Source organism: Halyomorpha halys, unplaced genomic scaffold (assembly GCF_000696795.3).
Source record: "Halyomorpha halys isolate HHAL.00 unplaced genomic scaffold, Hhal_1.1 Scaffold213.1, whole genome shotgun sequence".
In the NCBI taxonomy this organism is placed as follows: domain Eukaryota; kingdom Metazoa; phylum Arthropoda; class Insecta; order Hemiptera; family Pentatomidae; genus Halyomorpha; species Halyomorpha halys.
In genome coordinates, this window is record NW_027116617.1 from 895,490 (window position 1) to 920,650 (window position 25,161).

A 25,161-nucleotide genomic window follows, 5' to 3' on the forward strand; every position below is an offset into this window, starting at 1 on the left:
TATTACATTAATAATAAGTCATAGTAAAACATAAGTGAAAAAAATATTGTTCTTTTACCAATATACTTCCCCAACTAATGTTAGTGTTTTTAAAGAATATCAATTGTCCTAAATTTCTTCAAACTCATTTGATACAACTTCATAATTTCTTATTTAACTCCACCAGCTCACAGCAATTTTACAGGTTCTATTTACTACACAGTATAATATAATTTAACAAGTTTAACCAAGAATAAAACTTCTAACAATACCTTGATTGAGATAAGGATTCGCAGGAACAAGTGCACTATGAGGGTGAAAATTTGTATGTCGAGGAGGATCAGGATGTGAAGGTCCCAGTTCCATTCTAAGTCTTACTTCTGGTTGGTAAATATACTGTGAACAAGGATGTTCATACTGTGCTGCTCTAGTAATATGGCTGCAATGAATGATAATTTAAATAAATTTATAAATTAAATAAAAACCAGCAGTAAGCCATTAGTTCTCCTGGGATAAGTTGAACTTTATGAACTGTAATATATTCAGTAGTTCCCTATTGATTAATTTAGTTTTTGTTTATTCATTAAAAATATCTTATTCTTTTATAATTAGTCGTGTTAACCCATAATACAACAGATGGTTCAGTCGGACCCAGTTACAATTATTTGTCTATTACATCAGATCATAAGTTCAATATAATGGATTTCTTACAGTACTTATTAATATGAAAACAAACAATAAAACCTAAGATAAATACAAAACTAAAAAAAAAGTAATTTGTTTATAACACCAATATGTAAGACAAGTAATTATCACAAAGGGTCTTTCAGATCCACTTGTTGTATTGAGGGTTAAAAATAAATACCAGTACTTGTCATGGTACCATAGCTCTGTGAACAGTTGTAGCAGTGCATCCAGGAAAGCAGCCCTGAGTTCACCATTAGGTGATAAGAATATTTTTGTAAAAATTATTTAAAAATTAATTTTTGTTAACAGGTTTGGCAAAAAAAGTAGTTTTGGTTGATATCAGTAAATAGCGTTATATTTGTTTTATTATACTTTTGTCAATTTTAGAATTAATTCTTTTTAACCAAAAGTACTACGACCAACCCTTTTTTTGAAATGAATTATCACTGGTGATAAAAAATGAGTCGTATACAATAACGCTTTATATATGGTAGTTTTCTACAAGATTATTACATTCACAATAGCAATAGAATGGTCACTGCAGGAACAGATTCAAAACCAACAGGTCTTGTTTACATTTTTCAATTCTACTATTGCACCACTGAATCAAAACAATATTCAGTTAATTATGGCCTGGTAAAATAATTCCAGTTAAAAAAATTGTATTGTTTCATTGCATCCATAAATTATAATTTAAAAGTCACGTATTGGTCATTTTAATTAGATACAAGAACATGATATATTCAACTAGGAAACATAAGTTTTTGGGACACTGCTGAAGAGCTTTATGAATAAATAGACCATCAGTAGTGTCAAAATACAATAGAAGGATTGAAAACTCATTAAATACAAAATTTTAATTTTCTCACTTTCAGTATTATCTATTTAAATAACTAATCTCACATGCCAAGTTTTGAAATAATTAACTTTTATGAAATGAAAATTTAAATAAATAGAACATAAAATACTATTATAAAGGAAAACCCATCCAATTGACACAAATAATATTAAAACCTATAATTATAATTTGCACCACTATAGTTTTAAAAAAAATATATTGAAAAACAAATAATTACTTCACATAATACACCCCATATTCTGGGCTTTCTATTCTTTCCCAACCAGTAGGAAGACCTTCTTTCTCCAAAGGATGGCTCCAATGAGTTGTTTTTGTGTTATGGTCAATATAATATTTTCTTCCCCTTAAAGTGAAATCAACAGTCCAACCAGGAGGTAAAGGCAGCTCGCCAGAGTCTAGACATGTAAAGAATACAATATTTGAATATTTTAGACATCATGTTACTTTATAGAAGAAAATAATCATCAAGTGGTAAACAAGTATAAGATATAACACATGTTTAATTAGAGATACAACTATCTATGATAAAAGGCCATAAAATAAAAATAAAAACAATAATTTTTAACTTACATAGGAAAGCACAGAACATAATCAATTAAAGAGAAGGCAAGGAATGAATACTAGATAAAATTTAAAATATTTCACACATCCATGTTTACTTAGTCATCTCCTCTTCTACCGCTGAGCAGTGTGAGATGCCTGTTTATAGAGCTTAATCCATAAATTCCAATCGTATGATATATGCTGCCCCCTTCTCTAGTCAAATCTCCTGTCAAAGGCCTTACTAACACCTTTCTTCCAAGTCATCCTAGGTCTACCCTAAAGTCTTCTTCACTTGAAGTAATTTTCCAATGTGATCTTTGCCACACGATTCACAGGTGTTTGAGTGACATGACTGAACCACCTTAGAAGATTCTCCACCATTAACATCTTAGCTGACAGGTTTTTTCTAATTTTGGTGTTCCTTAGAAGTGGTCCCTTCCAATTTTTCCTTCAACTCTGTGCAAGTACTGCATCACTAAGGTCTGAATTCACCTTTTATGTTTAGTGGCAAGGGATCCTGACTCACTAGAGTAGGTCATTATGAGAAGAAACGTGTTTTAGTGTCTTAATGTCACTCTTCTCTTACTCAGGAAATCTTTCTTGATAGCATTCCTTTTTGTCTGTAGATCCAGCCAAGGCTAAATTAGATGTTTTTGTCCATTATTTCCAAAAACTATCAAATCATCTACATAAGCAAACAAAGAAAAATGTACGACGACGATACTTAACTCCTATAGGATGTTTTTGATCTCTTCTCTGGGTACGAGAAAATAATTTAAAACTCATTTTTCGCTTCACTCTGGTTTTACTCTTATATATTGGTGAGTTTTTTTGTGAGGCATAGGTTCGGATTTCTACATACATATACTAACAGAGTAGTTTAGATGTTCTTCACCATTCCCCTCCAGAACTTCAATAACAGCTTTTACATAAAATATATTCTCTTCATTACACAATCACCTTGCTTAAGTTAAGTCAGCTTCAAGTACCGAATCCAACTTGTGCAAGAATTAAAAGCCGCATGACCATTATATGCATTGTACATCATATTTGGTGAAAAAATCATGTACATGATCCTCGCTTTCACCACAAAAGTGCATTCAACCATAAATCATTCTGTTCAGCAATGATTTGAGGTTGAATGACTACATCAATAAATAGAATTGCTAGATTTGAAGAGAAGAAATTTCAGAAACCTTTGTTGAGATACTGTTAAATCCATTAAAAGTTACAGTTTTAAAGATGATGCTAGCCAGAATGTTAAAGACACTTTTTCAGTTAGATGACATTAATGTGCAATATCTTTAGAATTAACAAGATGGGCCAGCAAGCAATATACCGTACGACACCATCACATATTGCAGAAAAAATTCAATGAGCAATAACATTCAAATTTTGCATAATGCACCTGTGAATGGACTTCCATGATTGTTTGATTTCACATTAAATTATATTCTGCGTAGATAGAACACAACAGAAGTTTTTACATATTTTTTTCCCATATATTTCATTAAAAATAATCTCCAGATGATCAGAGTACTCTAGAAATTAGTTTCAGAAACATTTTCGAGAGATATCACTAATAAAAGTTTTTAATTTTCAAGATTCATAATTTAAACAAAAATTAAACTACATAGATTATACTGATTTTTTTTTTTATCATCTAGATTATTTTTGTCAGAGAGTAGATCATAAAAATTGGAATTATCTAATGCAGCTTAATAAAGAAGAATGCAGATGCACTTCTAAAGATATAGAAGGTAGAGATTCCTATCATGTATGCTCCTAGTGAAATTGTGGATATGGCATTAAAAGCTCTGGTAGAGATTCCAATCATGTATGATCCTAATGAAATGTGGATATGTTGTTAGTTCTAGGGAAGTATAATGAAAATTGGAGAGAGGCAGCTATGGTTTAATGTTAAAAAATATTAATACTGAAATTATCTTAGCCAATAGGTTCTGATGAGGGTTCTTTGAGATTTTTTTGTATAGAAGAGAAGAATAACTATCGTTATTGAACGATAGTTCAAATAACAAAAATTGAAGATCAAATTATAAATATTCCAAAGGCCAATCCTCACATTTCCTTGTGGAATTTGGTAAGGGTGACTAGTATAACAAAATGTGCAATTCAGAGGTACTTAACATGCCACAGGTAAACCCATACCACTAGTCAATGTATGTGACCTCAGTGCTCGGAGACCATGTGAGCAGAATGGATTTCACCTCTGGGGAAAGATAAAGTTGAAGTATGTAAAACTTCTTTATCAGAAAATTGTTGAATTGAATCAACATAATGCAATGATGGAATATTAAACTGCCATAATTTCCATTATTGGGCACAGGGAAATGAAATCATCACTGGGTGAGACAAGTAGACTAAATGTGGAAACTAAATGAAGATCCTGATTTTATTTTTGGGAGGTTGACAGGAGAAATTTATAACAACTTTTTTGGGGATATTCAACCCAACTGTTCAAAAACATAACATTACACTTAAGGCATGATTGGTGTCCTCTGCATTTCTCAGTAGTGGAAAGATATCAAATGGACAAAGCTCTTCCACAAGATCATAGGATGAGGAGAGCCTGTATAATGGCCAGCAAGGGTGCAAAATTTGAATCTTTTGAACTTTTTTTTTGTAGTAATTATAAATAAACTTATGCCTGACAGCCAACATATCAGATCAATTTCGAGGAAATCTGATCCTACTTTTGAACATATCATATAAAAAACCTATAATTTATGTATGTATTCACAATTAAAATTACATATTATGCACTAAGAAATTTATAAATAACAAAAAAGGAGCTTTTTTTAATATCTAAGCCATCCTTAAAATAGGCTTTTGCTGGTATAGCCCATCATAGTGGCTGGGATTGATTGCTAATCGTTACTTCCAACTGTTACTACTTACATTTTCTTTGAAACTGCCAACCATGGTGATCAGCTCCTCTGACACCTAACCTATAATAGTTTAAATTATTGTAGATTAAGATGCTATGCTTAAAGTTAACGGTTTTCATTTGTATTATAAGTGCAAAAATACACATGTTCCATTTTTATTTATTAAACCCTCCAAGGACAGACAGGTCCATATGATGACAGCAAACATACCCCATCTCAAAACGACACTCTGTTTCCTAACTTTTATTATTATCATTAATTATCCATAAAAAAATTGGGAAATTCACTTATGAAAGACCAATTTCCCCGAGAAAAAGTTTGAACTATTTCAAAACACCATATAAGAACAGGTACAAAATACCATTTAAGTCGAGAGTGGCATCACATTCGTTGAGTCAGCAAGTACTGGCAGATATAAGATATGATATAAATCCACCACTTCATTGTATAAAGAAATCATCAGCGATGTACTATACAATGCTGCAAAAGGACTGTGTGGACCTAGTGCGAAATGTGTGATGTAGGCTTGTTCGTCCTTTGTTCTGCAAAGTTAAGAAAATAATTATTTTTTATAAAATAATTGTTTGTTTTTTTAAACAAATTTTTTGTACAAAACTTTTTTCGTAATATTTAAGTTATTATAACGTATGTATTGTACAGAAAACTTGATTATACTATAAAGAACAAAATTTAAAACTTCCTTTTAATACTCAAGAAGTTATCTAGGGAAAGTTTGATCGTATGATCACAGTCAATTATAATCAAACAAAAGATCCGATTTTATTTTCAATGAAATTTCCTTCATTGAATGCCCATTAACAAAGAAAAGTAAAGATATATTTTTTTTTGTCAATTTGCTTGCTTCTGGAGAATTAATACACTTATTTTACCTAGTAAGATCAATTATAAGGCTGGGGAATGCTTGTGAAAAATCTTAATCACTGATTTGTTAAGGAATATTTTTTTTTTTTTTAGGGAATAACTTTTGTGATTTAGGTCAAGTAGAGTGCCCACCCCTCTACATAGGTGGTGTATACCATCTCCTTCCAAGAATTTTTATTATCCTTCACATTTATACAACGAACTTTGGATCCTCATGTTTTGTTTGTTGTTTATATAGGATAGGCAAAGGTGTGTCAGTGTTCTTACTTGTTTTCTCATTTGAAAGTCTCCCAAAGTGAAACACCACAAAAATATGATTCCTGCAAAAACTTCCTAAAAAATAATACCAAAATAATTATGAAATCTGGTGATAATCTTGCACTCTCTTCTGGGCATCCCTGTTGGTCAATAAACCACATGCTATCACCATTGTGGTGCTGAAGTAACAAATGTGAAAACTCACAATTTGTCATTAGTTTTATTAATTTAACTGGTAACATTTTTGCAAAATAAAGTTTTATAAACACAAATACAGGGTTCAAAGAAATAAAAAGGCCAAGAGATATAAAATTATTAGTAACGAGGAAGCTACAGGTAAAATGTTAAGTTCTTTTTTGATATCCTGATAAGTAATTTATATTCACATTCATTTTATTTAATGTAGTAGTGGCATTATCAATAACAGACTTCAACAGACTTCTTGTTATATTTTCAATAGAAAATATCAGCGTATGTGACAATGAATAAGACAACTTATTTTCATTCAAAAACTTTAATTTTAAGAATTGAAAGCATGTCTCTAATTTTAAATTAACTAATGTAGAAAGTAATGTAGGTTATTTATTATAATAATTTGATTAACAAATATATGTTTATCATAAGAGACATTTGTTATCGTTATTCAATCAGTATATCATTACTTTAATTAAAAAAATATTTGATTTTTTCAATCTTTGAATCTGAGTATTAATTTGAGATAAATATTTCAGAACATGTTTAACAAAGAGCATTAAACTTTGTCTGACACGTTTAAGAAAAGGTAAAGGAAATGTATTAAGGATACAATAATCATCAATACTCTTTTTCGACTTGATGAAAAAATGCTAACATAACCCAGAACCATTGGAACCCTAACTGTCAGTTTGCATCAGGAGTAAATGAGGCCTTCTGGGAGATGACATCATACCTGGATTGGCTAGAAATGCTAGTGAAAAAGGGTCCATCCATTTTCCTCAAGGCAGTTGTTAACTGCCAGTAGTTACTGCCAACCATTATGGAAGGCAGTTTCAGAGAAAGTCTACCTTCATTTCCTGTACAAAATATGTAGAATAATCAAAATACCTCTTATTTAAATCTCTTTATGTTCGATTCTTATTAAAATAATGAGACTTACAAAAAGTAAAAATCTAAATAAACATAAAATGATTAGTTCACAAATCTGAATATTTACGTAAAAAACATTTCTATTCATTAGCATGAGAAGTTTCAATTTTAATGATTCTTTTTTTAGACCAACATGATCTAGATAGGTAAAGAAATCAGTTCAATCTATATAGCTCAATTATTATTTAAATAATGTGACATTAAAATTTTTAAAAATTTTATTATTAGTGATATCTCTGAAGAAATCGATTTCTAGAGTACTCAGATCACCTGGAAACTATTTTTAATGAAATATGAGGAAATAATTATTTTGAAAATTCATGTATTATGTTAACAAAGACTAATTAATTTGCTTGTTATAACATATAAAATAGATAACACATTGGCCACCAGGCTGTGGTAAAATACTAAGTGAAGCAAAAAAACAGAAATAAATGCATTTCTTTGCTTCTGACACATTTTTCAAAAATGTATTACAAATATGTGATAAAAAGAAAACACTGACGTATTGAAGCTTTAAAATTAAATATTTTGATATTGTTACAGGATGCACATAAAAAATATCTTAAGGGGCTACAACTTTGCCCCTAAGCAATTTCTTTATTATTTTTAACTATTTTAAAAATATTTCAATCCCAGATCAAATAGATGGAACAGGATTTATATTCAAAATATTATATGACCCTTTTCCTTTAATTAGGATAAGGAAATGCCGATAAACTGAAGGCTAGATAAGAAAAAGTTTACTTGCTACCAATGCAATAATAAAATATCAATAACTGATTTGAAAAAGTATTAAATGGTAGGAGTATGTATTAGAACTTCAGTTTTCATACCTGGGTGATCATCAGTTATATTATGTTGAGAGTGCCTTCCATGACCCAAACATGGAACAAGAGGTTGTCGATATGTGACCTAATAGAAAAATTTTAGTTTGTGATTAAAAAAAAAAAAATAGTCAAACCAAAGCCTCACTTAAAAATAAAATAAAATTAATAGAATACAAATATTACAATTTCATATGAAAAATAAAAAAAATTAAATTACTAGAACAGATCTATTTATTAGCTAGGGCTGAATAAAAGATTTAATAATAATTTCAACTAAATATATTTTACAATTTACCAAACTTAATTAAATTTGAGAACAATAATTTCAGCAAAATAGACTGCCGAGGCGAAAAAACTGAATGTAAACACTTTAGCAAAAAAGTATCAGTTTATGACATATTTTTATGTTTCTCCAACCTTCAACAGAATGTCAAAAAGGCAAGTAATGTACTGCAAGAAAATAGTGAAGATCCTTCTCAAAGAATCATTGATATACATTTTATACCATTTCTAGTCAGACCTTCATGGTAAATAACAATATAAAAGAGGGCTTAATTAAAAATATGATAAACCATGAAAATGGTGAGGATGAATCAAATGGTGTTAAAGAGGATATTGTTAAATGGTTGGCTACATTACAGAACATTTTGAAAGACATATATGAGAAAACTACAGATTTTGGCCTAGTCCTGGGTGATTTTCTAGTGGTTCTCAAAAAAATTAATGTAGCATTACGTGGCTCTCAAAACCAAGGAAAAAAAAAATAATATGGGGAGCAAGAGTGCAGGAAAAGTGTTAAATGTGTAAAGGGCAAATTATAGCCTTCAGCTTGTTCAATAAAATTGTTACAAATGAAGGAAAAAGATGGTATAAAATTTCATGAATACCAATAACTTTATGTTATTTCCAATGAAAGCAGTCAAAATTAAAAGTAATTTTAGAAACCTCTCTGAAAGCAAGAATTCCAAACTTAGTACAATTATCATCAACATCATAATCTATCTTGATGTTATATACCTACATAATAGAAAAGAATCATGGAAGTATTGGAGTCGGAAAAAGGCATAAAGCAACTTTTGGTTGGTACAATAACCAGAAATATTCATGCGTCTCAGAACCCAATAGATAAATCTTAAGGGAGCTCTACAGTCAGCCAGATTCACAATAAAACCAAAGATTTTGAAGTGGAGGGAAGACTATGAGCACTTTCTCCATATCATGCTTTTCACTTTATTCTTGCAGGAAAGTATTGAAATAATGACCAAATAGGCTTTCTGTTTATTAAAAATTGAAAAAGACATTGTACTAAATCCTTACTGTTCGATACCTCATTTACAAGTAAGCATCAGTCGGACTGATAGTGTAGGGACTTCATGATTCAAGTTAGCTAAGTCAGTCTGGCTTTTGATTGATGACTGTCATTCCGACTGACAGTGCAGGAATCCATTTCTAAAGATATTTATTAAATCCTTCCCTTCAAGTTTATCAGTGAGTCACCCATATACCAGGCAACTACAATCAAAATGGGGGAAAATAAGAGAGGGAACAAGTAACTGACAGGTTTTTATAGGCAAGTATTGGGGGAATCTATGGAACTGCTTGAGAATTAAAATGGATTTTCTACATATTTTGGATACTTGATTACTTTAAGACCGGTAATGATTAAAGATGACTTTGAGGTTTTTAACAAGGTTATTGAACAAAACAGGATTAATGTTGGGGAAAAGTAAAGAGTAAAAAGGAAGGGAATGTAAGAAGGGTTTGGATCTAATGGGGTGCAAAAAATAAATACAAGAGTGGTTTGAAAAGTTCTCGGAATCACTACTTGATGTTAGTGCTAGAGCAACGAGGTCCCCGCGCAATAATCACACATCCTTTGTGAGTGAACACGTGGGGTGAGTGGTAGTGACGCCTCTTTGTTGTTGTTTTATGCGTAGTAATTTGTGACAATGGAAAAAATCTAAATTCGAGCAATGATTAAGTACTTTGTAAAGAAATGTATGAAAGCAAAGGAAATTCATGCCGACTTTCAGAACGCACTGGGGGACTCTGCTCCTTCATATTCAACTGTTGCTAAGTGGACTAGCGAGTTCAAATTTGGTTGGGAGAGCTTAGCTGGCCAAAAAGTACTACAACCCCCAGAATTTATCATAAAAGTGCATAAAAAGGTCACTGAGGATCGTCGACTGAAAGTGCGTGAGATTGCTGAAGCTGTAGGGATGTCATCACATTTTAACCGAAGAATTGGGAATGAAAAAATTATTCGCAAGATGAGTGCCACGGCTCTTGACATTGGACCATAAACGCATCAGACTGGAAATGTCTGAACAAAATCTGGCCCGTTTTCAGCGCAACCAACAAAATTTTTTGCGCCGGTTTGTGACTACAGATGAAACTTGGGTCCACTACTATACCCCAGTAAAAAAACAACAGTCAAACCAGTTGAAACATGCCGAGTTACCACCACCAAAGAAAGCAAAGGCAGTACGTTTGACCGGAAAGGTCTTGGCCTCAGTATTCTGGGATGCAAAAAGCATTCTGCTGATTATCTTCCTACTGGCCAGACAATTATGGGGCAACTACAGGAAAAGATACGCGAAAAAAAAGGCCTGGTTTGGCATGGAAAATATACATCTTTCATCAGGACAATGCCCGCCCACATAAAAGTGCTATTACCATGGCAAAACTTCATGAACTGAGGTACGAATTTTTGCCACATCCACCTTATTCACCTCATTTGGCGGCATCAAACTTTCATCTCTTCCCCAAGCTGAAAATTTTCCTAGGTGGATGGAGATTTCCTACAACAGAAAAACTGACAGCTGAATTGGAGAGGTATTTTGCAGGCCTGGAGGAATCTCATTTTCGAGATGGGATCAAGGCATTGGAACATCGCTGGACCAAATGCATTAGTCTACAGGGAGACTATGTTATAAAATAAAAGCAGTTCCACCGAGGTAAGACACTTCTTTCTAGTACACTCCGGGAACTTTTCAAACCACCCTCATATCAACTTTGTTCTTGCCATGAATACTACAGTTGAAAAAAAAAAAATGAATGATACAGGAGATTAATTTCCCTATTTCTGTCTTTTCTTCTTCTACCTTAGATAAGATTCTTGTCTTAGACAGTCATAAAAACTGTACTGCCCATGTTTTCAGCAAATTGAGACTTAATAAACCATTTATTTTATATGTTTTTCATCACTTTACATTACCTTATATGACTTAATATGTTAGATAAAACTGTTTGTAAAATCTTGGGCTTTCCAATGGTGTATTATTTGTTTATTTACTTAGTTTCGGAACTTTGTTTTCAGTCTAGGAAAAATATTTCTGCTTTAGTTAAAGCATCCTTTTTTACTACAACTAACTATGAGAGATGATTAATAATTTAAAATAAACAAAATTAAAGGAACTGCAGATGAAGCCATTTTGAAAATTTAAAATTCAAGGCCTATCAGACTATTTGAATTAAGAGAAGACCTAGCTAATACTAAAGATCATTCAATAGTGCATTGATATACCAAGTTTAATTAAAATCGTTAGAGCCGATTTCACGAGACGGAAAAATGTGAAGAATCAATGCTAAAAAGTGGTACTTATGGCCAGTTGATTCTAATTAAATGTTGTTGTATCATTCCAGCCATATGCTTGCCTTAAATATTTCTTAAGGATTTCTGTATTTCAGATGGGCTCTTTACAAAGACATGCACGCATACACACAAACAAACACACAGGATATACCTTTTTGTAACACTTGGTTATTTGGACTCAGGTAACCTTAAAACAAGTACATTTCTTGAAAACTCAAACTCAAAATGTTTCATGATCACAATAATTCCCTATACCACATATTTCATACATGATAAGTGACAGTGAAATATAAATATCAAAACCTGTTACTTTAAGTAATTGTCATAATTCACCAAGCAGTCAAATTATAAATAAAGTGAACTGATTAACATATGGAAAACATTTAAGGTACACAAATTTCAATAAAATTTATTCTACTACCTGATGAAATGGAGTGACAGCATAATCATAAGAAGGAGTTTCACTATATCTAAGATTAGCTATATCTGATGTCATTTCTGGATTTCGCATGGGTTGATAAGTTCTAGGCATAACAGCCTGAAAATAATAATATTAGAAGTAAATAATAACATTAGATAATTTGAAATTAAGTTTGATTTGAGATATGCTACCATTCCCAATTACAATACCAATCTAAAAATGTGAGAATATTTTTTTAATTACTTCCTATATTATGTTTATATAAATTCCTTTAAAAATATAAGTTTGAAATCTTAAGAACATTTGATAAAGAAAAAGAAGAGGAAACCTAGGAGCTGAAAATGGTGTAAGTGGCCAAAACAATTAATTGACAATAGTTTTGACCAAGTTCTATTTAGTTCTATAAGTTTTTCTCATGAGCAAATACCAATGAAAACAAAATTCATATAGCTCTATGTTTATAGTTTTGATGACAAAACTCAAACTAGAATCCAAGAATAATTTGAGCACTTATTTTTGAAAAGTAATACTTCTGGTAAGATTGAAGGAATCAATATCTTTCTACTTTCCTTTTTAATGACCCTTACAAAACAACTGCTCAAGCATGTTGTTGTAGGCACCTTTAGTCTTTTAATTATTCTCATCATACCACTCAAAGAATGTACTGAAAATTGTTAGATGTTCTTATTTTTACAAATTATCTTATTTTTTGACCAACCAGGTGAAAACTGTCATACTAGTGACTACATTATTTATTCTCAATATCCAAAAACACTATTTTTCAACATTGCAAAGAGGAACACGAAAATAACGTAAGTGGCAGTTTAACAGCCATAAACAACATAAAAGATCAGGCCAATAAACAATATTAAAAAAAAAAAAAAAAAAAAAAAAGGAGAGAGAATTAAATGGGATAAGTAGAAAATATACAAAACATTGAGATTTTTTTCCACTCATGTGATTGAAAAAACTAAACCACCACAGGTTAGTAAAATATTGAGAACTGGATGCAGAATAAATACAGTATATTATAGAATGCATAAAGTATAGTGTAAATACTGAATATATATAGAAAATTGGACATGAATACAGGATTCCTAGTGGGGGTAGAACTATGGTTTCCACCAAGTTCTATTATTAGTTTTTTCAACACCCAGATACTCCAAAAAATTACTTGTTGAAAGAGGGATGACTTTCTTAATTCTGAACCAAAGACCTTTTACTGAAAACCATCTTTCACCAAATGCTTCAGTATACTTTTGTAATAAATAAGAAATGTAAGGTATTTTATAATTGACTTCTTTTTCTGTTTAAATTTGACACCCTGATCCCTATCATTTGTTTTGAACCTTATTTTACGATCAACTACTAGTGCTTCCTTTTTTTAGTCACATGCTAGAATGTCTACTTGTTGAGCCCCCATTATCTGGATAATACACTTCTGGAAAATAGATACTAATGTTTATCTCCATTAGTTTGGGTTTATATTCTGTGCAACTTTATACTATTGTACAGCAGGTGTTTCTGACTCTCAGCCACATATATTATTTATTATTATCTCAATGTCAAATTAAAATGTGAGTGACCTTGAGGAAGTTCTACCATTTTTATTCCTAGCAAAAAATTACTCTTTATCTTTAAAGCCTATTAGTTTTGTCTCTTGACATAACTGTAATAAAAAAAACGTGTAATTTTAGCTTTACATGCTTAAACAAATGAGAGCCCTTCCTCAAGTTAATCTGTATCTTATTTTGACGTTTACTATAATAGATATATTAAAAACAGATTAATGTAATGTACACATACATATATATTAGTAAAATAAATAATATCATTTAAATTAATGAATAATAACCTCAATAATCATCTTAGACAAAGCAATTAATACGAACCTGTGTCTTATCAATGCTGAACTGGGAACCAGTATACTGGTTCATATAACTTTGATTTAAATTAGACAATAGACCAGCTGAAGGTGATGGATAGAGAGATGGTTGAGTTGGATTTGGATGGTTTTCACTCACAACAGACAAACTTGCAAACCTACAATTCAGATGCAATATTACAAAAGAAAAGGACATACAATAAAATTACAGGAATATAATTTTCTAATATAAATGTCACACAGCATTAGATTATAATTTAATAAATTTAAATAATATATAACTGAAAGAATTTTATCAATATAGGCAAATTATAGGATCACTTGGCACTGATAAGACCTTAATAATGAGATAAGACAAATAATGAGAAACTTACAGTTTGATTTTTATGCAAGTCCACGATTGGAAGCCTAACAGAAGGTTAAGTTAAGAATAAAAATCATTTGTTGAGGAAACATAAACAACTTAACTCATTCACGTTTTTGTACAACTGCCAGCTAATAGTTTTCAAGGTTAGGGGAACACTTACCAAAAAGTTATATTTATTGTTATTAAGCAGTGCACATCCTATGACATTAATAATCCCCCAATATGAAGGGAGTGTGAGTCTGCAAGAATAAATGTGGTAGCTCTGCTATAAGTTTATGAAAAGTGGTCTGGGTAGGTACAAAGCCAAAATAAGTGGACTAGAAAGACTGGAAACAACCTAGGTATCTTGATCTTGGTTTTACCTTTAGTCAATGGAATGTTTTACCTGCATACAGTCCCAGAAAGACTCTTAGGTCAGGTTGGCCAATATCACCTCGGCCTAGATGCCATTTAGGAATTTTGATGGACTGGTTAAGACATTTAAGATAAAGAGCAGAATGCCATTTACTCAAATAAACTGAAAAAAAAAATACCAAGGCACAGGATTTCTTGTTTGAAGTAAGTAACATCATTTAGTAATTGGGTACAAGGTGATGAGCCGAAGTGTTCGTTACACCCGAATATGAGAAACTTCTAAAACCATTCCTTCCTTAGAGTACATATCCCAACTAAAGTTACATAGGAAAATGAAAAGAACACTTTCTTCATTGGAGAATAAAGAATATGGCTGGAGATTTATATGCAAAGATTAGGAAAAAAACTTATATTCAAACAGTCTCTACAAAGTAAGCAATGATAATGGATTGAAAAGTTGGTTAAAAAAAACCCAGTTAAGTGGTACTTCTACTGAATTGTTTTTGGTCATTCGAAAAATACTCAAAGGCTGCTACTTATCTGATACAATAGCCTATAATTGGTAAGGATTAAGTAAAGGAATCAGTCAAAACTATCTTTTGAACTTATTTCTTAGCCTATAAAATCTAACTTGATTAAAGTAATACTATGGATCATAGGAGACAAAAGAGCACAGAATAAGAAAGTTAAAGATTTAGTTGTTGACAAAAGAATTGAGCATAGGACAATAGTCTTATTATCCTGCAGTGCATCTGAAAATAAAAAAATGGAGAAACTATACAAAAAACTGAATATTTATCTATCATTGAAAAATAAAATCTCCAATGCATTTCAAACCAAATTTTTATTCATTCAAACGTACAGGTTCATAAAATGCATTACCCATAAGAGGAAAAAAATTAATATTCTATTTTAGTGATTCAATGTAATTCATGAATTGTTTCATATTTTCCAGCAATGGATAATCTATGCATCTTATTTTCATTTCTTATGTTATATTTAAAAATTACTTTAAGTACTCATGATTTACACATAAAGAAAAATAATTATCATGGAGACTCATGAGTAACTTCATTCAGGAGATAAACGGGTTGCATGATAGTTTTAATTCATTTTTATCACTATTGAGCCCAAGTATGCCTAAACTTCATGAATAAAGAATTCATTAAAACCATAATTAAAACAACTAAATAATTTCTCATAATAACATTAGTACTTAACTCACACCATCCATCATTACTTTAGTGCTTACATAGTGAACTAATCACCTCCACCAACACCAGCAAGGTGGACTCTAGATAGTAAATTATGAGTAATTATGAGCATGAGAAATGATCATAGGGTTCTGGTAACTGAACATACGATTCATTCTTCAGGGGTAAGTCGTAGTCCTTCCAAATAAACAAAAAATATTCAACAAGATTTGAAAAACAGATTTTCCTGTATAAGAAGTTTCCCTTGGCTTTAGTCAGGCCTGGATTACATAATATATTTTAAAATATTGAAGACAATTAGAAACATTAATGAAAATTATGAAAGTTTGACAATTTATGGATAATGCTTTGGAAAAACATATAAAGATTGATAATAATTAAAATATTAACCTTTGAGCTAAATCTGGTACCGAAGTACTGGGTGTGTACTTTCCTTCATGGCCTAATAAAGCAGTTGACTGCAAGCCCCTATTAATTCCAAATTTCTGATAAATTCCAGATGATTGAGACTGAAAATAATTTTTGTAATTACTAGCTCGAAAACAACATAAAATTAATTTAATGATTAACATTTAGTAATTAACCTTTAGTAATTTGTGTATAATGATGGCAAATTTAAATGAAAAAATGAAAGAAATAAACAGAAAATCATAATAATTAATACATACATTTATGAAGAAACAATAAATTGGTTAAATTCATTTTCAGTTATATAAAATGAGTTTCTATACCTCCAGTCTTATGTAGCAGCAAATGACACCAAAATGTTAAATATTTAAATAAATGATGATTTTGAATTAAACAAGGAAAATACAAAATTAAACTGTTACTTTAACAGCAATAAACGGATGTATTCAATATAAGGAATTAATGAATTTGGAAATTGATAACTATCTCAGATTCGGAAATCAATAATATTTAAATAAAGACAAAACTATGATTAAAGAAATTACAAATTACTAAAGATTAAATATTATGTATAAAAAAAATAAATCGGACTTAAAAATTTTAAAAAGAAAACTTATACATGTTGAAATTTTTTTTTCTATTTATTTATTGTTATTTACAACAGTATTACACAAAAATACATGTACAAGTAAATGTGATATTAGCATTATAATGGCATGATGTAGACTTGAGGAGAAATTACCCATTGGTAGCACTGCAATAATTTTCTTCATTAGAATATCTCAAGGCCATCTTCTTCAGGCACCTCAAAGGATTGTTAGGAGTAGAAGAGAAAGCAAGGTTAGAAACTATTGGTTTTGGTTGGTTAGGAAGTTTAAAATGGAAGGATTGATATCTGGTTCGGTATAGATTGGCTACATATGGGACATTAAGGTCCTTATGGATGGTTTTATTTCTGACAAAGTGAGGAACAGAGGATTTTGGATTGTAAGGATTGGATAAGGAAGGAATTCGATGGTTCAGTGGAACCCCAAAGCTGAAATCTGTATGTCCATATTGGCCTTATTATATTCATCTAGATCAGTCTTATGTGATGGATTAGAAGCTAGGACCATGTCTAGTAAATGCTGTGACAGTCAGAATCAATGTGCAGTTTCCTGTTTCTTCAGTCTTGTATGTGAATTACAAGTTAGTAATTTCTCCAAGGTAGGGGATCTATTCGACAAGGATCAGTGAAATATTATTAAAGAATAATGTAGATTAGGCCTTTAGATTTACAACAAAGGATAAAAGTGATTTTATAGGATTTATAAGATACCATTCTTCAGGGTTCTGATATACAATTGGAGAGTTTGGGATGCAATTAACAGGTAATTATTAACTGGTTCATTGACATACATGGTGCGGATAGTGTTAAGATTTGTTGGAATATCAGCTGTATGAACAGTTTAGAGGACAGGACCTAGAATACTACTTTGAGGAACACCAGCGGACTGAGAGAAGAGGAATGAATAGGAACCATTGTGGTTTACTTTGAATAATCTGCATGGATAACAAGTGGAAATAAACTTTAAATATAACCATTTTTTTTTTTTATTTCATTATTTGAAAATCATTCAATGAAATATTAATAAAATAACAGACCAGTTCTGCAGTAGGATGAAGGATATAAAGAACAGATGTTGGTGACACTACCTGGTCCTTGACCTAACAGTATTCTTAAAATACAAAGTGACCAGCACTTCAACTACCTAATTTATACACTGACTAATGTCAGGTACTTAAAGCAAAATTCATCTTAAAAACCATTTTGAAAAAAAAGAATGTTCTATTTTCAATTTATTTGTCATATCAAATTCAATCATTTTTGAAAACAATCTGGGTTACAGCCCATTGACATAGCGATTGACCTCTTCTTTCACTTATTCGTGTAAATGCAAAATCTTTGTTCCAGATGACAGAACTAATTGCATAGCAGCAATACTTAAGGGGAGAAAAATCATATTTCAATTTTTAAATATTCTATTTGTTTGGGTACTGATAATTCTAACCACAGAAATGCAAAAAAATATGGCATCTACTTACAGCAGGAGTTTCAGGTCTAAATCCTGCCCTCCTAGGAGGCTTCCGGAGTGGCTCTGTGGTCCAAACATTAATTACTGCAAAGAATAATCTTGTTAAATGTTTGAAATAATGATTTAGAAATGGAGAGGTATGTAATTTTCAGTCATTGCATAAGATAATTTCTGTGGCAAAATTATCAAAAAATGTTTGACAATGCCAAATCAATCGAATTATGCACCAAAACAATTAAGTTATACATTACAAGTTAGTTTTCCTGGGAATATATACTTAATCTGTAAGTTTTTTATTATTATAATCCATATTATTGATGATTGGGACATCATCTACATCAGAGGCTCTTGGCCCATATCTTAATAATTTATAAACAACAATCAGAAGTTTCATAAACAGAATATAAATATTCAGTTTCCAGAGAAACTAGTGATCAGTAAAATCAGCCTACCAACAGACTGTACTTTCTTGAAACATGATTAAACTAAACAGAAGCGATTACAACTTACACAAGTGTAATCTTCATGACCTTAATCTTGTTTAATTACGAGTCACGAACAAAAACATTCTGACAAAAAGAACTGTTTGATTAGAAAAATGCATCTAGATAACATAGAAGTTGTTAATAGAGTATATAAACTAATAAATAAAAAAAAAAAATAAGTGAACATGTTTTACACTCACATATTTACACCTAAAACAATATTTAATAATTGCAAAAAAGCTAAATGAAGCAATACAAAAGATAAAACAATACATTAATAATACAATATGGGTTAGTGAAAGTAAAATTTAAGGCTCATGGGATTTGACAGTTAAAATAAACAGATGCATTAATCATAAAAATAAACAGACAGAACTTTCATAGGTACTTGGTATCAAAAGGAAGACATAAGGTATATTTTAGATTAAAACATGTTTTATTTTTAAAAAGTGGCTTTAAATCAACAATAATTTACTTGGAATTTCAGGAGGGTTTTCTTTTTTTACATATTTTCCCACAATCCCCTCTTTGGCAGATCTGGACTCTTTTTTCCTCGATAACATTGCAAAACACTTGTTTTAAAACCTTTTATAATCTTCCCTATTTCCTCTATTTTAACACCATTTTAATACACATATTTCGTATAACGTCAAAATTCTTTATTACATACATGGATACAACCTATTCAAAATAAGAGGGTTTCAAGCAAAGCAAAGAAGTAAAAGGTATTATAAGAACAAGAGGCAGTTAAAGTGGTTCAACTGTGAGATATGACGTATGATGATTAAAAGAGGAAACAAAAAAAGAAGGGAAATTTAAGAATATTTCATATCTTTTTTTAGAACAAAATGGCAGTATGTTTACTCGAAAGGTTTATTTGTCAAATAATTATTTTACCAAAATTAATAATTATTACAGTCAGTAAATTTCAATGCCAAATTTAATTTTAAATTGGTCTAGTTAAGATTTTAATTTGTAAAATTTATAACTGTTTATTTAACCAATGATACAAAAAATGATGGTACATGATTGGAAAAATATCGCTTATTTCAAATTAATGTTGACTGCCGATTTTGTTTTACACAGGGGTTCTATTTCTTAATTAGATACAAAGAAAAAATATTGTATAGTGTTTTGAACCTGGTTCAATTTCTTTAATTAGCATAACTAATGCTGACGTGTACTTATTAGTATTTATTAGGGACTTTAGTATTTTCAACACCAATTATATCAATAATAGTGTTATTTGGGTGCTTCCCAAAGAACTGTCAATTATGATAATATTAATGTATCTCATGCAAGAGATGTGTTTTATAAACAATCTTTAGTTTTTATTATGTTCTTCTCAACTATTTTTATCATATCCATTGAAAAAATTCATTTCTTTTTTGTTGACTTAAAGCCCTTGAAAAGCAAAATCGATTCAATTATTTTATATAATAGTTTTATACTATCACTGCTTAGCTTTCAAGGTAAAAGTGAAGTTATTAGATGTGTATATGTACAATTCTCACTTATTGTCCTCTTATTACTGCCCTGCAATCATTCTTTTGCAATATTAATTTTGTTGACTTTCGTGATTTTACTTCCTATTAAAGGCTATTTAAAGTATGCTATTGTTTTTTGAATATTCACCTATCTGCTTAAAATTCTCATTACCACGCACAAAGTATTCTAAAACCACCGTCTAATCAGTTGTTATTTAGCCGCTGATCTTAGATGGAATGATGAGCGCAGACGAATGCGACCGATTTCTATCCAGAACTTGACATCTTACAATTAGGATTGAATTGATGAGTTAGCATTTTTTAATTTATAGATATTTGGAACTATAAGTGAATATCATTGAATGGTTTCCGTAATAGAAATAACAAAAGGATTGAATTTATATATCAATATTTTTAAATGAAGAGTATTTTTTTTATTTATTGAAATTTAAAACTGCATTTACATAAAAAACCTATAATAAATGCAATGTTTGATTACAATGATATGATACAGAGAAACTAACCTCTATACTCTAATGACAGTTCTACTTAAAAGGTCTCGAGGCCATCTTCTTTTCAGGCACCTCGGAGGATTATCAGGAATGAAAGAGAAAACAAGGTTAGAAACTAGCTGATTTGGGAATTAATAATGGAAGGATTGATTTCAGTTTTTGGGCTAAATAAGTTACGTATGAAACATTAAGGTCTTTGTGGATTCACTTATTAGTTACAAATTAAGGATTTTGGATTGTAAGGATTGGGTACGAAATAAATTCGAAGGTTTAGTAAAGGCACAAACCTCAACTCCGTTTGTCCAGATAGACCTTGTAGTCATGCAGAACATTCTGTCGTGGATTGGAAGTTTAGAAGGTTTGTCAAGCAAATGATAGTCGGAATCGACGTTTAGTTTAACAAACAGCTAAAGTTAATTAACTAACATTAAAAAAGTGTATTTATACCAAATAAGCAGGATTTTAGAATATAGAATTTTAAACTAGAGTTAATTATTAAATCCGAAGGTTGGGGAAATTCTTCAATTCATTAAAACTCGAAGATCACAAATATTTATCTTTTGGTGGTTCCAAAACAATGCTATCTGAATACAAACGTGTGGATATAGCATAAGTGCCCTTTGATTTGTTGTTGAAACCGACACTCACTGGGTCAGCCACAAATTCAGGCCAACTTATATTCAATCCAAACAATTTTATTGAATCAGACAACGCTGATGAATAAGATAGAAAAGATTATAAGTGCTTTAAAATATGTTATAAATTTTTATAAAAACAATACTCAATAAAAAAAGTAGAAAATATAATTTGTAAAGTCTTTTAAGTATGGACTATATGAGTACTAATATGAGTACACTTTTTTCCTACTTTTTCGAAAGCAGCTACGGATCCTCTTATTGATATTAACCTTAAGAAATAAATGCTGGGTACTAAGGACTTAGAGGTTCTTTGAATTATATACTTAATAAAATAGCCTTTGAACAGTGGCGTAAATAAGACCAGTTCTGTTGATGCAAGCAATGTGGGGCAGTTCCAGTGGTAGTTGTAGTGTATTAGCAGAGAAATTAAAAACATTTCAGAGAGGGGGCAATTATTTTAGAGGGCTATTTCTCAGACATACGGTTATTTCAGGTCGTTAGTTATTCAAACCAATCAGGTATTTTTTTTTCTTTATAAATTTCAGATATTTATTAAATATTTGGGCCAAACAAAATAGGGAATGTGCATTGTATAAATGGGGGAAATTGTCAGCTATAAACGGATAATTCTAAAAAATACCTTCATGTTCTGGGCCAAAATTTCGAGCGAGTGAACCATTTTCAAAAATGGTTCTAACCATCCCCAATTTTCAGATGGCTTCCTGGAATTAAAAAGAACAGTATGCAACACAAAACTGGGCTCAAATCACTTTTTTGTAGTCCAAATTCCAAATTTTTTGAGCGGGTTAGTGCTTATCTGGTAGCTTTACGGTGCCTCAACATGTTTGCCAAACAATGGCAAATTGGCTCTTGCGCAAGTGAGGATAGGTTATTTAGATTGGCTGGTACAATTTGGCCTGAATTTGAGGTCAACCCGTCTGTGTCGGTTTTTGGTCACAAATCAAAGGACAATTGTGCTACATCTGAACGTTTGTTTTCAATTTGCATTCTTTTAGAGCTGCCAATAAATGAATATTTGTTCTCTCTGTGTTTTAATTAATTTGAAACACTATTTAAGAATTTCCCCAACCTTTGGATTTAATAATTAACTCTTGTTTACGGTTGTATATTTTATATATTTATGAAGATATGACATTTCTAGGTAATTAAATTTAAAAATTTCTGATAAAAATACCAGAATGGATGTTGAATTTATAGGTTATGTAGTGCTATTTATATGACTTTTTTTTCATTTACTACCTACATTGCAGATATTTACGTCTCCTTTCATTTTCTATCTTCTAAAATATGGACTTACGCCGAGCATATTATCATGTCTCGTTCACCGAAAAGGACCGCGAGAAAACAGCCATTATTACTCCTTTTGGCCTGATAGAGTAAAATAGAATGAATTTCGGCCTCAGAAACGCAGGGCGAAGTTTTCAACGATTCATTGACGATAAAATCCTTGTATAAATTTCTAGATGACTTCTTGATAACCTCCGACAGTAAACTGAAGCAGACCAACACGAAGCTTATCTGCGAGAAGTTTTCCAACATTTGGATAAATATAGCATAGCCGTCAACCCCGCTAAGTGTATCTTCGGAGTAAAGGAGCTAGACTTCTTGGGGTATCACCTCACTCAAACCGGAATGACACCGCTCACCAAAGGTGAAGACTATATTAGAGCACCTACCACCGAAGAATCTCCGACAGCTCCGCCGTTTCATGGGTATGATCAGTTTTTATAGACCCTGCTTGTCAAACACAGCCAACATTCAGCAACTCTTCAATAACCTGACACATGGAAAACCGAAAAAAGATAGAATGGGATCAGAGAACAGTAGAAGCGTTTGAAGCTACTGATAAAAGTTTAGCCAAGGCAGCCGAACTACGTCACCTTGACCCTACTGCTGAAATATCTATTGCCAGCAACGCCTCAGACATCGCAATAGGCGCAGTGTTACAGCAGAAAAAGAATGGCACTCGGTAACCACACAGCTTCTTCTCAAAGGCCTTAAACAGTGCCCAGAATGAATACTCTGTCTACGAACGAGAATTACTGGCCACTATTAAGCTGAAGCTATTAAACACTTTAAACACCTAGTAGAGGGCAAGAAATTCTACGTTATCTCCATCGCCCGCTCACTCATGCTTTTAACCAGAAGCCGGAAACGGTAACACCAATCCGGATCCGCTTTCTCACTTACATCTGACATCATATACAAGCTCGGGAATGATAACACAGTAGCTCATGCTCTATCCAGAATTGAGGAGATACGTACACCCAACGATTTCGTCGCACTCTCCACAGCTCAGGAAAACGACGATGAACTAAATCAAATAAAGAGACAAGCTAACCTCAAATTTCAGAGCTTTGAGATACCGGGGATGAAAAAATCTGCCCTTTGCGAGATGTCAACCAGCAAGGCCAGACCAACCTACCGGCAGAATTCAAGCATCCTGCATTCAACAAGATCCATAACCTCAGTCATCTGGGAATCAAAAGTACAAGAAAAATGATGACACTGGAATTCTAATATAAACAGGCCTACCATAACACCACTTGGAAAATTCCAGCCGACTTCTCGATTTCAGCATGTACACATTGATTTAATTGGCCCGCTCCCATCTTCAAACGGTTACACGTTCTACTTTACAATGATAGATCACCATAAAAATATAATGACCATACTTAAAGAAATCGGGAAAATCTCCGACGATTTAAAAGATATCAAAAACGTAATGAATACTCAGGGAGAAATAATATTTGTAAACGCCGAGAAACAGAAGACTGTGGAGGAAAGAGCAAAAAGGCAAGATGAAAAACTAATTATTGAAAACAATAATTTAAAACCATGGAAATCAGAATAAATCAGGCCGAACAAGGCCAGCTCACCCACTCACTCGAAATCAAGGGCATTCCGGTGAAAACAGGAGAAACACCAGATGGCATAATATGTTCGATTGGAGCGGTACTGGATGTAAAGCTCAGCCCGGAAGACCTAGACGAGGTGGAAAGAAAAAGGCCCAGAGGAGAGGACCCTCGCCCGCCTGCGATGGTGGTGCGATTCGTTCGCCAGACTGTCCGCGACGAGGTGATTCGGCTCCGAAAGGTGAAAAGAGATTTCACCACCAGGCATCTCGGCTGGGACAGCGACCAATGGATCTATATAGGTGAAGAAATTACCCCCGTCAATAGACACCTGTACTGGCTTGCGAGGCAGGTGAAGGCAGCCGGCAGATTGAGGTACGTCTGGTTCGCTCGAGGGATCAGATGCCGCCGAGAAGATGGCCAACCTGTTGTCATCATTAATACAGCTGAGGATCTGGAAGCCTTTCACTGACGCCACCCCCTTGGTTACATCAGATATAAACTTCTATTAATTTGTTGTTTTTTTTACTTAGTCTATTTTTACATTTTCATTATAACTTCTCATTTTCTTTTTTATTTCTCAACTTAAGAAAAACATTCTTATTAGAGAAGCTATTAATTTATTAGTGTATATGATTAATTTTCTTCCCTTTAGTAAATTTAATTTAGTTTTTCTGATATATTTTCCAAACACATTTTTACATTTATTTCTATTATTTTCATCTTATTTTTATTTACTCTTCTAAATTATCATTGTGTTCAAGTATTTATT

At 31.7% G+C, this 25,161-nt stretch overlaps 2 protein-coding genes across 2 annotated transcripts in view; one reads left to right on the top strand and one right to left on the bottom strand.

Annotated features, from left to right (window-relative positions):
• The window catches only part of LOC106679655 (protein salvador homolog 1), a 22,803-nt gene extending 3,227 nt beyond the window's left edge, over positions 1-19,576 (bottom strand). Inside the window, exons 1-8 of the mRNA XM_014418929.2 lie at positions 19,352-19,576; positions 18,402-18,475; positions 16,299-16,417; positions 13,981-14,131; positions 12,089-12,205; positions 8,079-8,157; positions 1,743-1,920; positions 252-418 (exon numbers count right to left, since the gene is read on the bottom strand). Of these exons, the coding sequence (XP_014274415.1) occupies positions 252-418; positions 1,743-1,920; positions 8,079-8,157; positions 12,089-12,205; positions 13,981-14,131; positions 16,299-16,417; positions 18,402-18,475; positions 19,352-19,439 (973 nt within the window). The 5' untranslated portion in view covers positions 19,440-19,576. The remainder of the gene's footprint in view (positions 1-251; positions 419-1,742; positions 1,921-8,078; positions 8,158-12,088; positions 12,206-13,980; positions 14,132-16,298; positions 16,418-18,401; positions 18,476-19,351) is intronic.
• Positions 19,577-24,372: 4,796 nt separating this feature from the next.
• LOC136797265 (uncharacterized) lies at positions 24,373-24,861 on the top strand. Its single transcript, XM_067053345.1, has one exon. It carries the CDS (start codon positions 24,373-24,375, stop codon positions 24,859-24,861), a length of 489 nt encoding a protein of 162 aa, XP_066909446.1.
• The last annotated feature ends 300 nt before the right edge of the window (positions 24,862-25,161 follow it).

Bases quoted from the DNA above. Each gene is read 5' to 3' on its own strand.
- LOC136797265 (XM_067053345.1), top strand. From the start codon at position 24,373: ATGGAAATCAGAATAAATCAGGCCGAACAAGGCCAGCTCACCCACTCA.